This window comes from Cebus imitator, unplaced genomic scaffold, assembly GCF_001604975.1.
Source record: "Cebus imitator isolate Cc_AM_T3 unplaced genomic scaffold, Cebus_imitator-1.0 Scaffold291, whole genome shotgun sequence".
NCBI classification, from domain to species: domain Eukaryota; kingdom Metazoa; phylum Chordata; class Mammalia; order Primates; family Cebidae; genus Cebus; species Cebus imitator.
Genome location: NW_016107606.1, coordinates 3,822,287 through 3,834,398, shown reverse-complemented (window position 1 = coordinate 3,834,398; position 12,112 = coordinate 3,822,287). Strand labels below are relative to the sequence as shown.

The window sequence follows — 12,112 nt, the reverse complement described above, 5'->3', positions numbered from 1 at the left end:
TGTCTCTACTAAAAATACAAAACATTAGCTGGGCATGGTGGCCCGTGCCTGTAATCCCAGCTACTCAGGAGGCTGAGGCAGGAGAATTGCCTGAATCCAGGAGGCGGAGGTTGCGGTGAGCTGAGATCGCGCCATTGCACTCCAGCCTGGGTAACAAGAGTGAAACTCCGTCTCAAAAAAAAAAAAGATTAAACCCCTCACCCTTAATCACACTCCTGTCTATGATCGAAGGCATAATATGGAGAAACGCCCTCCTTTGTTCTCGCTCAATCTTGCTCAAGCCCCCACCTGGTCATGTACCCCATGCCTACTTATCTATCACAGTCCTCTCGAAGGTACTTTCTTTTTTTTTATTTTAAAGATGGGGTTTCACCGTGATGGCCAGGCTGGTCTCGAACTCCTGATATCAAGTGATCCACCCACCTCAGCCTCCTAAAGTGCTGAAATTACAGGTATGAGCCACCGGACCTTATCATTATTTTAGAGTGTACTCTTTCTACTTATAGATACCAAAAAGTTAACTGTAAATCAGGCTTAAGCAGGTCTTTCGGGAGGTATTGCAGAGGAAGGCATTGTTGTCATAGGAGGTGCAGCTCCCTATGTGTTTCTGCCCCTGCAGACCTTCTAGGGGGACAAGATGTGGAGGTGGAAAACAGTGATGTGGATGACCCTGACTCTGTAGGATCCTGACCATGCCTGGTTGTTTTTGTCTTAGTTTTTAATTTAAAAGTTTAAAAATTAAAAAATAAATAAATAATTTTAGAAATAGAAAAAAGCTTACAGAATAAGGGTACAAGAAAGAAAATACTTCTGTACAGCTGTACAATGTGTTTGGGTTTTAAGCTATGTTGTTATAAAAGAAAGTTTTAAAAAATTAAAAAGTTTGTAAAGTTGGCTGGGCATGGTGGCTCACACCTGTAATAGCAGCACTTTCAGAGGCCAAGGTGGGTGGATCATCTGAGGGCAGGTGTTCAAGAGCAGCCTGGCCAACGTGATGAAACCCCATCTCTACCAAGAATACAAAAATTAGCCGGTGGTGGCTAATTAGCGTGGTGGCTCATTCCTATAAATCTAACTACTTGGGAGCCTGAGGCAGGAGAACCGCTTGAACCTGAAGGCAGAGGTTGCAGTGAGCTGAGATCACACCACTGCACTCCAGCCTGGGCAACAGAGCGAGACTCCTTGTCTCAAAAAAGAAAAAAGTTTGTAAAGCAAAAAAGCTACAGTAGGGCCAGGTGCAGTGGCTCATCCCTGTAATCCCAGCGCTTTGGGAGACCTGAGCTCACGAGTTTAAGACCAGCCTGGAGAATATGGCGAAACCTCATCTCTACAAAAAATACAAAATTTAGCCAGGCATGGTGGTGTGCTGAGTAGTTTCAGTTACTCGGGAGGCTGAGGTGGGAGGATCACTTGAGCCCAGTAGGTGGAGGCTGCTGTGGTTGGTGATCATGCCACTGCACTCTAGCCTGGGCAACAAAGCAAGACCTTGTCTCAAAAAACCAAAAAAAAAAAAAAGGAAAAAAATTATATATGGTAAGCTAAAGTTAACTTGTTATGAAGAAAAGTAGTTTCTATAAATTTAAAATTTAGTGTAATCTAAGTGTATAGTATTTCTGAAGTCTACAGTAGTATACAGTAATGTCCTAGTCCTCATTCACTCACCACTCACCCGCTGACTCACCCAGAGCAACTTCCAGTCCTGCAAGCTCCATTAGTGATAAATGCCCTATACAGGTGTACCATTTTTCATTTCTCAATCCTTTTTTTTTTTTGAGACAGAGTTTCGCTTTTGTTGCCCAGGTTGGAGTGCAATGGCATGATATTGGCTTACTGAAACCTCTGCCTCCTGGGTTCAAGCGATTCACCTGCTTCAGCCTCCCACGTGCTGGGATTACAGGGGTCCACCATCATGCCCAGCTAATTTTTTGTATTTTTAGTAGACACAGTGTTTCACCATGTTGGCCAAGCTGGTCTCGAACCCCTAACCTCAGGTGATCCACACGCCTCCGGAAGTGCTGGCATTACAGGTGTGAGCCACTGTGCCCGATTTCAACCCTTTATACTGTATTTTTACTATACCTTTTCTTTGTTTAGATATATTTAGATACACGAATACTTACCATTATGTTCCAATTGCCTACAGTATTCAGTACAGTAAGATACTGTACAGGTTTTTGGTCTAGAAGCAAAGAAATGGCCTGATAACTCATTTCTCAGAATACCAATGGTTAAGTAACACTTGATTATATATATTTTATATTCATATAACCTCAACAACTCTGAGATAGGTAATTTTACAGACTACCTATTACAGAGGTACGGAGAAGTAAGGCCAGGAGTTGATTTTCTACCAAACCTTTCAAGTTCTGTAGAGAACGGCCTGAAATCGAGGTACTGGGACACCCTCAGGCCTCTCACGCTCACTGAGTCTAAAACAGAACTTACCTCTTTTCCCCAGACTTCTCTTGCTGGGGTCTCATCCTCAGCCTTCGCTCACCATGTGCCTGTCATGCCAGTCAGAAACCAGGCCTCCCGCAGCCAGGCACCATGGCTTACTCCTGTAATCCCAGCACTTTGAGAGCCCAAAGTTGGAAGATCTCTTTAAGTCAGGAGTTCAAGACCAGCCTGGACAAGATATCAAGACCCCCATCTCTACAAAAGAATTATCCAGGCATGATGGCACGAAACCATGGCCCCAGTTACTTAGAAGGCTGAGTCAGGAAGATTGCTTGAGCCCAGGAATCTGAGGCTGTGGTTAGCTGATTGTACTATTACACTCCAGCCTGGGTGACAAAATGAGACTCCCCTGACCCCTGTCTCAAAAAAAAGAAAGAAGAAAGTAAAGAGAGAGGAAGGAAGGAAGGAAGGAAGCAAGCCAGCCAGGTGCAGTGGCTCACACCTGTAATCCCAGCACTTTGGGAGGTCAAGGCTGAGGGATCACAAGGTCAAGAGGTCGAGACCAAAAAAAAAAATAAAAAAAATAAAAAAAAAAAGAGGTCGAGACCATCCTGGGCAACATGGTGAAACCCTATCTCTATTAAAAAAAAACAAGGCCGGGCGCGGTGGCTCAAGCCTGTAATCCCAGCACTGTGGGAGGCCGAGGCGGGTGGATCACGAGGTCAAGAGATCGAGACCATCCTGGTCAACATGGTGAAACCCCATCTCTACTAAAACTACAAAAAATTAGCTGGGCATGGTGGCGCGTGCCTGTAATCCCAGCTACTCAGGAGGCTGAGGCAGGAGAATTGCCTGAACCCAGGAGGCGAGCCGAGATCATCGCACCACTGCCCTCCAGCCTGGTGAAAAAGTGAGACTCTGTCAAAAAGAAAAGAGTTCTCCTCTCCGCCAGACCGCTGCTGAGCCGTCATCGTGGATACCAGTGTGCAGCCTATCAAGTTGGCCAGGGTCACCAAGGTCCTGGGCAGGACCGGTTCTCAGGGACAGTGCACGCAGGTGCGCGTGGAATTTATGGATGACACGAGCCGCTGTATCATCCGCAATGTAAAAGGCCCAGTGCATGAGGACGACGTGCTGACCCTGTTGGAGTCCGAGCGACAGGCCCGGAGGTTGCACTGAGTTTGCTTGCTGGGTTTTGGATATTGGATTCGACCACTTGAGATGGAAATGGTGTGTCACAATCTGGTCCTTTATTTTGTACTGCCATAGGTAAATTGAGATGGACCTTTAGATAAATCGTTTGTGATACAAAAAAAAGAGAGAGAGAGAAAAGAGGAGGGGAGGGGAGGGGAGGGGAGGGGAGGGGAGGGACAGGGCATGGTGGCTCATGCCTGTAATCCCAACACTTTGGGAGGCCAAGGTGGGTGGATTACCAGAGGTCAGGGGTACGAGACCAGCCTGACCAACATGGTGAAACCCTGTCTCTACTAAAAATACAAAAATTAGCCAGACGTGGTGGTGGGTGTCCATAATCCCAGATACTTGGGAGGCTGAGGCAGGAGAATTGCTTGAACCCGGGAGGCGGAGATGGCAGTGAGCCAAGATCACCCCATTGCACTCCAGCCTGGCTGACAGAGCAAAACTGTCAAAAAGAAAAGAAAAGAAAAAAACAGAATAGAAACCATACCTCCCCATACCGCTCACTCCCAGATCTAATCAATCATCAGAGGCCCTCCTTATCTCTAGAAGCTCCACCAAACCAGCCTCCAGGCACCCACTCCCACCCCACTGGTCCTTCCTCTAGACCCCAAGCTTTCTATATGCAAATCTCTGCTGCCACGCCTCATACCCTGCAGTGGTTCCCATTTGTCTCCTGGCTACAACCCAAACACCAGCCACTTCTGGAATCTGCAGTCCCACCTCCCATCCCTCCCTTCCCTGTGGTGCTGCTTGGGTGCTCCTCTAGGCCTCTGGGCCTCTGCATAGCTGGTCCTGGCTCTGCTCTTTGCCTGGACTACACTTACTAGTCCCGTAAGAGTCAATTTGGCCTTCTCTGCCCCATAGGTCTAGATCATGCCATAACATCCAGTGTTCACCTCCACCTTACTAGAATTGTTTGTCTGTCCTATCCCCAAGTAGAAGGTAAGTTACATTGGTCTTGTAAGCAGGGGCCTGGCACACAGAGGGCGCTTAGCATTATGTGAGTTGCATGAGTGAATGAACGGATGAATAAGTGGATGAATCAGTCTGGATACCAAGCATGGAGGTGGCACATGACACAGCTGTCACAGTGTGGAATGTGGGGGTGGTGTTCACCACATTCATATATTGGATAGGCTGGGAGCTTTAGCTTTGCACCCAAACAATCAGGAGTTTCTCACAATATTTATGTGTGTGACATGAGGCAGGTCACTTGGCCTTACTGTGCCTTGGGTTTTTGGATGATAATATCACCTTGAAGTGAAGTGTTTGCTATAAAAAGCATGCCCTTGGATGGCTCCACAGACAGTGTTTATCAAGCGGTGACTCTTTGCTGCACAGCAGATGGCAGTTTTGCTTTGTAAATCGGGCTGATCATACCTATCTCCCAGGGTCACCATGAGAATAAAATGAAATAATGTTTGTAAAGCAGTTAGCACAGTGGCTGCAGTTTTGGCTGTCATTCCTAAGGTGCACTTGAGTCCCATAATGTAGTGTGACAGGCAGGAAACCTGGGTTCTCCATGAGTGACTCAGAGATAAATTTCCTCTCTCAGATGCTTAGTTTTTTCATCTGTACAGTGGGTCAGTTCACTGAGCTTTCTGGAGGTCTCAAATTCAATGATTCTGAGTCATGCCTGGTCCTTATCATCCTTGATACTGCCAGGCACTCTGCTTTTGAGCCCACTTTCCAAGTAAAGAGGAAAGACCCCTTCTCTGTCTCTCCAACTCTGCTCCCTCAATCGCATCAAAGCTGATTTCCTCAGTGACTCATCTCCTCTGTGGTCCCTGGTCCCTGCTCTTCCGGCTTTCAATGGGTGCTAATGGGTCAATTGGTGGCACTAATGGAACATACAGGAACTCAGTGTTAGTTCACTAATGGGTCGCCCCATCTGCCTGCCCTGTAACCTAATGCCTTCACCCTACTAAAAGGCACTCGGGGATTTCCTGTTGGGCTCCAACCTGCTGGTTTCTTTTTTTCTTTTCCTTTTTCTTTTTTTTTTTTGAGACCGAGTCTCGCTCTGTCACCCAGGCTGGAGTGCAATGGTGTGATCTCAGCTCACTGCAAACTTCACCTCCTGGGTTCAAGAGATTCTCCTGCCTCAGCCTCCGAAGTAGCTGGGATTACAGTTGCCTGCCACTAGCCTGACTAATTTTTGTATTTTTAGTAGAGATGCTGTTGGCCAGGCTGGTCTCGAACACCTGACCTCAGGTGATCCGCCTGCCTCAGCCTCTCAAAGTGCTGGAATTACAGGCATGAGCCACTATGCCCAGCCCAATCTGCTGGTTTCTGACATCTTGAAAGTCAGAGGACAGGAAGGCAAAGGAGATGGATTGATAGACGGTGGGACAGAGTGGCAGAGGATCTGAACCAACAGTCGGGATATCTGAGCACCCGTCCCAGCTCTGCCACTGACTTGCTGTCAATGAGCAAATCCGCCCCCCACTCTGGAGCTCGGTTTTCTCATTTGTAACATGAGGGAAGTTGGGCTATGAAGTACTCGCTGGAGCTGACAGTCTGGAATTATCAAACGGCATTGCTTTTGCACCTGAAAGCTGAATGTCTTTTCAGCATCATTCAATTTCAGAACTATGTGCCAGGCTATATCAGGCACTGAGAATCAGGGGTGAATGAGGCACAGTTCTTGTCCTAGGAACTCTCAGGCACCATCTCATCCTGCTACTATTTTTCTTTTTGAGACAGTGTCTCACTTTGTCACCCAGGCTGGTGTGCAGTGGCTTGAACACACATCACCACACTTGGCTGATTTTTTTTTTTTAAAGATGGTGTTTCACCATGACGGCCAGGCTGGTCTTGAACTCCTGACCTCAGGTGATCCACCCACCTCGGCCTCCCAAAATGCTAGGATTACAGGTGTGAGCCACCGCACCCGGCCTGATACTTTTTTTTTTTTTTTTTTTTTTTGAGACGTAGCTTTGCTCTGTTGCCCAGGCTGGAATGCAGTGGTGCGACCTCAACTCATCGCAACCTCCACCTCCCAGGTTCAAGCGATTCTCCTGCCTCAGCCTCCTGAATAGCTGGGATTACAGGCACCTGCCCCCATGCCCGGCTAATTTTTGTATTTTTAGTAGAAATGGTGTTTCACCATGTTGGCCAGGCTGGTCTGGATCTCCTGACCTCATGATCCGCCCGCCTCAGCTTCCCAAAGTGCTGGGATTACAGGTGTGAGCCACCGAGGCCTGGCCTACTTGGCTGATTTTTATAGTTTTTGTAGATACGTGGTTTCACCATATTGCCCAGGCTGATCTTAAACTCCTGTGCTCAAGTGATCCACTCACCTCAGCTGGGATTACAGGGGTGAGCCACTGTGCCCAGCCCTGCTACTATTTTTCTATTCACAAAACAGATGGAAATAGAAGGAAGGCTTCTACACTTCCTAAAGATCTCCTGTGTGCCTGGCTAAGGGCCCAGAAAAGATAAAGACGTTTTCACATCTTTCAGTCCTTTCAGTTCTCTGACTATACCATTTTCTTTTGACTCTTGGCCTTTGTACAGGCCACTCCCTATGGCTGGCATTGTCTTACCTCTCAGTTTACTTTTCAAGCCTCAGCTTCATTCATTCATGCATTCATTCATTCAGTTCACACCGAGAGAACACTTACCTTGTGCCAAGCCGTGGGACTGGTATCTAGGAGTGAACAAGATATACTCTGTCCCTGTTTTCTAGAAGCTTGAAGATTTTTGGTTTTTTCTTTTTCTTTTCTTTTTTCTTTTTTGAGACAGAGTCTTGCCCAGACTGGAGGTCAACGGTGAGATCTCGGCTCACTGCAACCTCTGCCTCCTGGGTTCAAGCAATTCTCCTGCCTCAGCCTCCCGAGTAGCTGGGATTACAGGCAAGTGCCACCACACCTGGCTACTTTTGTATTTTAAGTAGAGATGGGGTTTTACCATGTTGGTCAGACTGATCTCAAACTCCTGACCTCATGATCTGCCCACCACCCAAAGTGCTAGGATTATAGGCGTGAGCCACTGCACCTGACCCTCCTCCCCTTTTTTTAAGACAGAGGGTCTTGGCACAGGGGACTCACATCTGTAATCCTAGCACTGTGGGAGGCTGAGGCAGATCACCTGAGGTCATGAGTTGGAGACTAGCCTGGTCAACATGGTGAAACCCTGTCTCTACTAAAAATACAAAAATTAGCCAGGCGTGGTAGCACACACCTGTAATCCCAGATTCTTGGGAAGCTGAGGCAGGAAAATTGCTTGAACCTAGGAGGTGTAGGTTGCAGTGAGCCAAGATTGCGCCATTGCACTCCAGCCTGGTCAATAGAGCGAGACTTGGTCTCAAGAAAACATAAAAATAAAAGAAACAAAAACCAGACCAGACACAGTGGCTCATGCCTGTAATCCCACCACTTTGGGTGGCCGAGATGTGCAGATCATGGGGTCAGGATTTTGAGACCAGACTGGCCAATATGGTGAAGCTCCATCTCTACTACAAATACAAAAATTAGCCAGGCATGGTGGCGGGCGCCTGTAATCCTAGCTACTTGAAAGGCTGAGGTAGGAGAATCGCTTGAACCTGGGAGGTGGAGATTGCAGTGAGCCGAGATCTCACTACTGCACTCCAGCCTGGGCAACAAGAGCAAAACTCCATTTCAAAAATAAATAAATAAATAAATGAGAGAGTGGGTCTTGCTATGTTGCCCAAGCTAGACTTGAATTCCTGAGATCATGTGAGCCTCTTGCCTCAGACACCTGAGTAGCTGAGAGTACAGGCACACATCACTGAGCAGGTTACAGATTTTTGTGGGAAGAGACAGTCAATTAAACAATTTCATTTAAGAAAAGGAGGTTGCCTAGGCACAGTGGCTTATGCCTGTAATCCCAGCACTTCAGGAGGCCGAAGTGGGTAGATCACCTGAGGTCAGGAGTTCGAGACCAGCCTGGCCAACATGGAGAAACCCCATCTCTACTGAAAATACAAAATTAGCCGGGCACAGTGGCACATGTCTGCTTGAACTGTGGAGGCAGAGGTTGCATGTGCCGAGATCGTGCCACTGCACTCCAGCCTAGGCCACGAGAGCAAAACTTTGTTTCAAAAAAAAAGAAAAGAAAAGGAGGTCAGGCACTTTGGCTCAAGCCTGTAATTCCAGCACTTTGGAAGGCCAAGGCAGGGGCAGGGGGAATCATTTGAGCTCAGGAGTTCGAGCCCAGTCTGGCCAACATGGTGAAACCCCCTCTCTACAAAGGTATGAAAATTAGCAGGGCATGGTGGCAGATGCCTGTAGTCCCAGCTACTCTGGAGGCTGAGGCAGAAGAATCGCTTGAACCTGGGAGGCAGAGGTTGCAGTGAGCCAAGATCGAGCCACTGCACTTCAGCCTGGGCAACAGAGCAAGACCCTATCTCAAAAAAAAAAAAAAAAACAAGAAAATAAAAGAAAAAAGGAATTTAAGTTAGGATGAACATGGGAGGGACAGAAACAAGGGCTGAGATAGGTGGGGTAGGAGGACTCTGGGAGGAGGCAGCAGCATGTGCACGGCTGGGAGACAGGAAGGATATGGCTTCTTAGAAGAATGGAAAGACCAGTGTGGCTGGAGCAGAGGAGGCCGGAGAAGAGGCGAGAGCAGGAAGCCAGCACTCCCATATTCAGGTAGGTCTTCCCCTGGACACCGAGCCACCTTTCCCTCCCTGTCACAGCGGCTGTCACACTGGATTATCATTGCCTGCTCATTCTCTGACTCCCCAACTGGACCTCAGATTCTTGAGGACAGAGATCACCTCCCATAAGCATTGTACCCTCTATTCTTAACTCATTGCATAAAGCAAAATCACCATTATCCACAAAGGCTGGGAAACACTGTCTCTCCAGGCTTCCCTACCTCAGTACATGGCCTACACCAGCATTCATCAGGAGGCTCCAATGAGATAATAGGATGGTCACCTTGATTGTGATTGCCCTCCTCCCAGGTACCCAGGAAAAGACCTGTCCCTGTGCCTTTCAAACCCTCCAGAATCCGCTATGGCCACCACCGGAGCCCAAGCCACCGTGGTAGCTGTTCTCTCTCCTATTTCCCCCATCAGACTGCTCCAGCACTTAAAATGTTGGCAATTAATTCCTTTTTTTTTTTTTAACTATGCAGACTGAAAGGCAAACAAAAACAATGCATAGTCACTTTCCACTGTGCTTAAAACAAAACCTTTATGCCTGCCTGCAAGCCCTAGCTGATCTGGCTTGTGTCTCTAAGCTCATCTATCTGCTCCCTTTCCTTTCGCTCCTCCACACTGGTCTCTCTTCTCTTTTTCTGATTCTTACATACTCCAAGGTTTATTACTGCCTCCAGGAACATGTGCTGTTCCCTCTAGCTAGAATGCTGTTTCCCCAGGTTTTCACCTGACAGCCCCTTCCTCATTCAAACTCAGCTCCCAAGTCCCCTCCTTGAAGCGGCCTTCATGATAGCTCCCCCTTCCGCATCACCCCTTGCCATTTTACACCCTCTTAGCTCGCCCTAGGATGTCCTTGTTTTTTCATTCAGTTATAAGTCTCAGTCTTTCCTTTCTCAAAGATGAAGTGCTTGAGATCAGAGATCTTATCTGCCTTGCTCGTGACCATGGCCCAGAACCTGGGCCAATGTAGGTCTTCAGCTATCAGTCGTTGAATGAATGAATTTATTGATCTCTTTTCTATGCTAGGCTCTGTTCTAAGCAGTTTACATGTATTATCTGGCTGAATCTTGCAGTGGCAACCTTGAGAGAAGTTGCGGCTTAGGCAGGTGAAGTGTCCTGCCCAGTGTCATGCAGCTAGGAAGGAATGGAGCCTGGATTCAAACCAGCCTGCCTCTCAAGACCACACTCTCAGTGACAATGGAGTGCTGATCCTCACAGCAAACCTTCATGTTGCACACATGAATGAATGAATGAATGAATGGGCAAATTATAAACACCTGGACCAAGTGGCATGACTGAATGATAGACATTTCCAGCTTTAAGAAGTTCACTGTGTTCATCTTCATCTCCTTGGGCTTCTGTTTTGGAGTGGGGAAAGAAGAGAGCACTCATTCACTGAGGGACCACCATGTGACTGAACCAGTGACCCTTGTGGCTACCTGCTCTGCCCAGAGTGCCGCCACCACCAACCCAGGCATGGGGGGCTAAGAGGGCATCCCCGGGGAGCATCGCATCCTGGTAGCTGCGGCCCCTCCTGGGGCGGCTGTGCTATCTTGTGAGAGCCTTGTCTCTGGCTGGCTGCCACCTGCCTGCCAGCCAAGCGTCTTAGCTCATCAATCACGCGGCTGCTCTCTGCCAGGCTGGATCTCACAGGAAGAAACGTCTGCTGAAGACGGAATGGGCCGAAGGCTCAGGAGGGAATCGAAGCCACTGAGGGGGAGGGAGGGGAGGTCCAGAAAGACAGGCAAGATCTGGATCAATTCCCCCTCAGCTAAGAAGGGTCGACTGGGGAAGACGGGAGGGCAGGGTTTCCATTGGAAGAGCAGTGAGAAAGGAGAGGTGGAGAAAATGGCTAGTGTGGGCGGGGGAGGGGGCCGGGGAGCGGGTTTCCCATTGCAAAGGAAATTCAGCCTCCCCTGGTGCCCTGCCAGCTCCCTGCACCCCAGGGAGCAGAATGACTCTGGGAAAGCGGACAGGTTATGGCGGCTGATTTATCGCAGGCCCAGCTGCTCTCCTGCACCTCTCTAGCACCCTGTGGCCTGGCTTCCCATCAATCCAGATTCCCCAAATACCTCTGGAGGGGCATGGTGAGGGGAAGCTGGGCACCTCCGTCTCCCCCACTGCCCTCTCCTTTTTCCCATCTCCACCTCTTGGGAGTGGAATTTATGTTGTCTCCCCAGAGACTCCGGTGAAAGTCAAGATGTCTGAGCCAGAGACTCCTTAGAGATCTGCTAGTCCAGAGAGACAAATCAGCAGCCCTTGCTTTTGTTTTTGTTTTGTTTCTCAGTCTGCACAGTTAAAAGAGGAAAAAAAAAAAAAGAATTAGTTGCCAACATTTAAACAGAAAGAGATTGCACATAAAAATCTGATTTCTGAGAAAAAAAAAAAATCTGATTTCTGGTTTCTCTTAAAAATTCCAAAGATCAAAAAAAAAAAAAAAATTCCAAAGATCAAGGCCGGGCACAGTGGCTCACGTCTGTAATTCCAGCAGTTTTGGAGGCCGAGGGGGGTGGATTGCCTGAGCTCAGGAGTTTGAGACCAGCCTGGGCAACATGGTGAAGCCCCATCTTTAAAAAAAAGAAAAAAAAACTCCAAAGATCTAGCCAGGGACAGTGGCTCATGCTTGTAATCCCAGCACTTTGAGAGGCTGAAGCAGGTGGACTGCTTGAGCCCATTAGTTTGACACTAGCCTGGGCAACATAGCAAGACCCTGTCTCTACAAAAAATGGAAAACTGAGCTAGGTGTTGTGGTGCGTGTCTGTGGTCCCAGCTAGTCAGAAAGGTAAGATGGGAGGATCACTTGAGCCCAGGAGGTTGAGGTTACAGTGAGCTGAGATCGTGCCACTGCACTCTAGCCTGGGTGACAGAGTGAGACCCTGTCTCAAA

General features: G+C 48.1%; 1 protein-coding gene across 1 annotated transcript in view; it reads left to right on the top strand.

Annotated features, from left to right (window-relative positions):
* The window catches only part of LOC108285138 (40S ribosomal protein S28-like), a 14,648-nt gene extending 11,071 nt beyond the window's left edge, over positions 1-3,577 (top strand). Inside the window, exon 3 of the mRNA XM_037729079.1 lies at positions 3,362-3,577. Within this exon, the coding sequence (XP_037585007.1) occupies positions 3,362-3,576 (215 nt within the window). The 3' untranslated portion in view covers position 3,577. The remainder of the gene's footprint in view (positions 1-3,361) is intronic.
* The last annotated feature ends 8,535 nt before the right edge of the window (positions 3,578-12,112 follow it).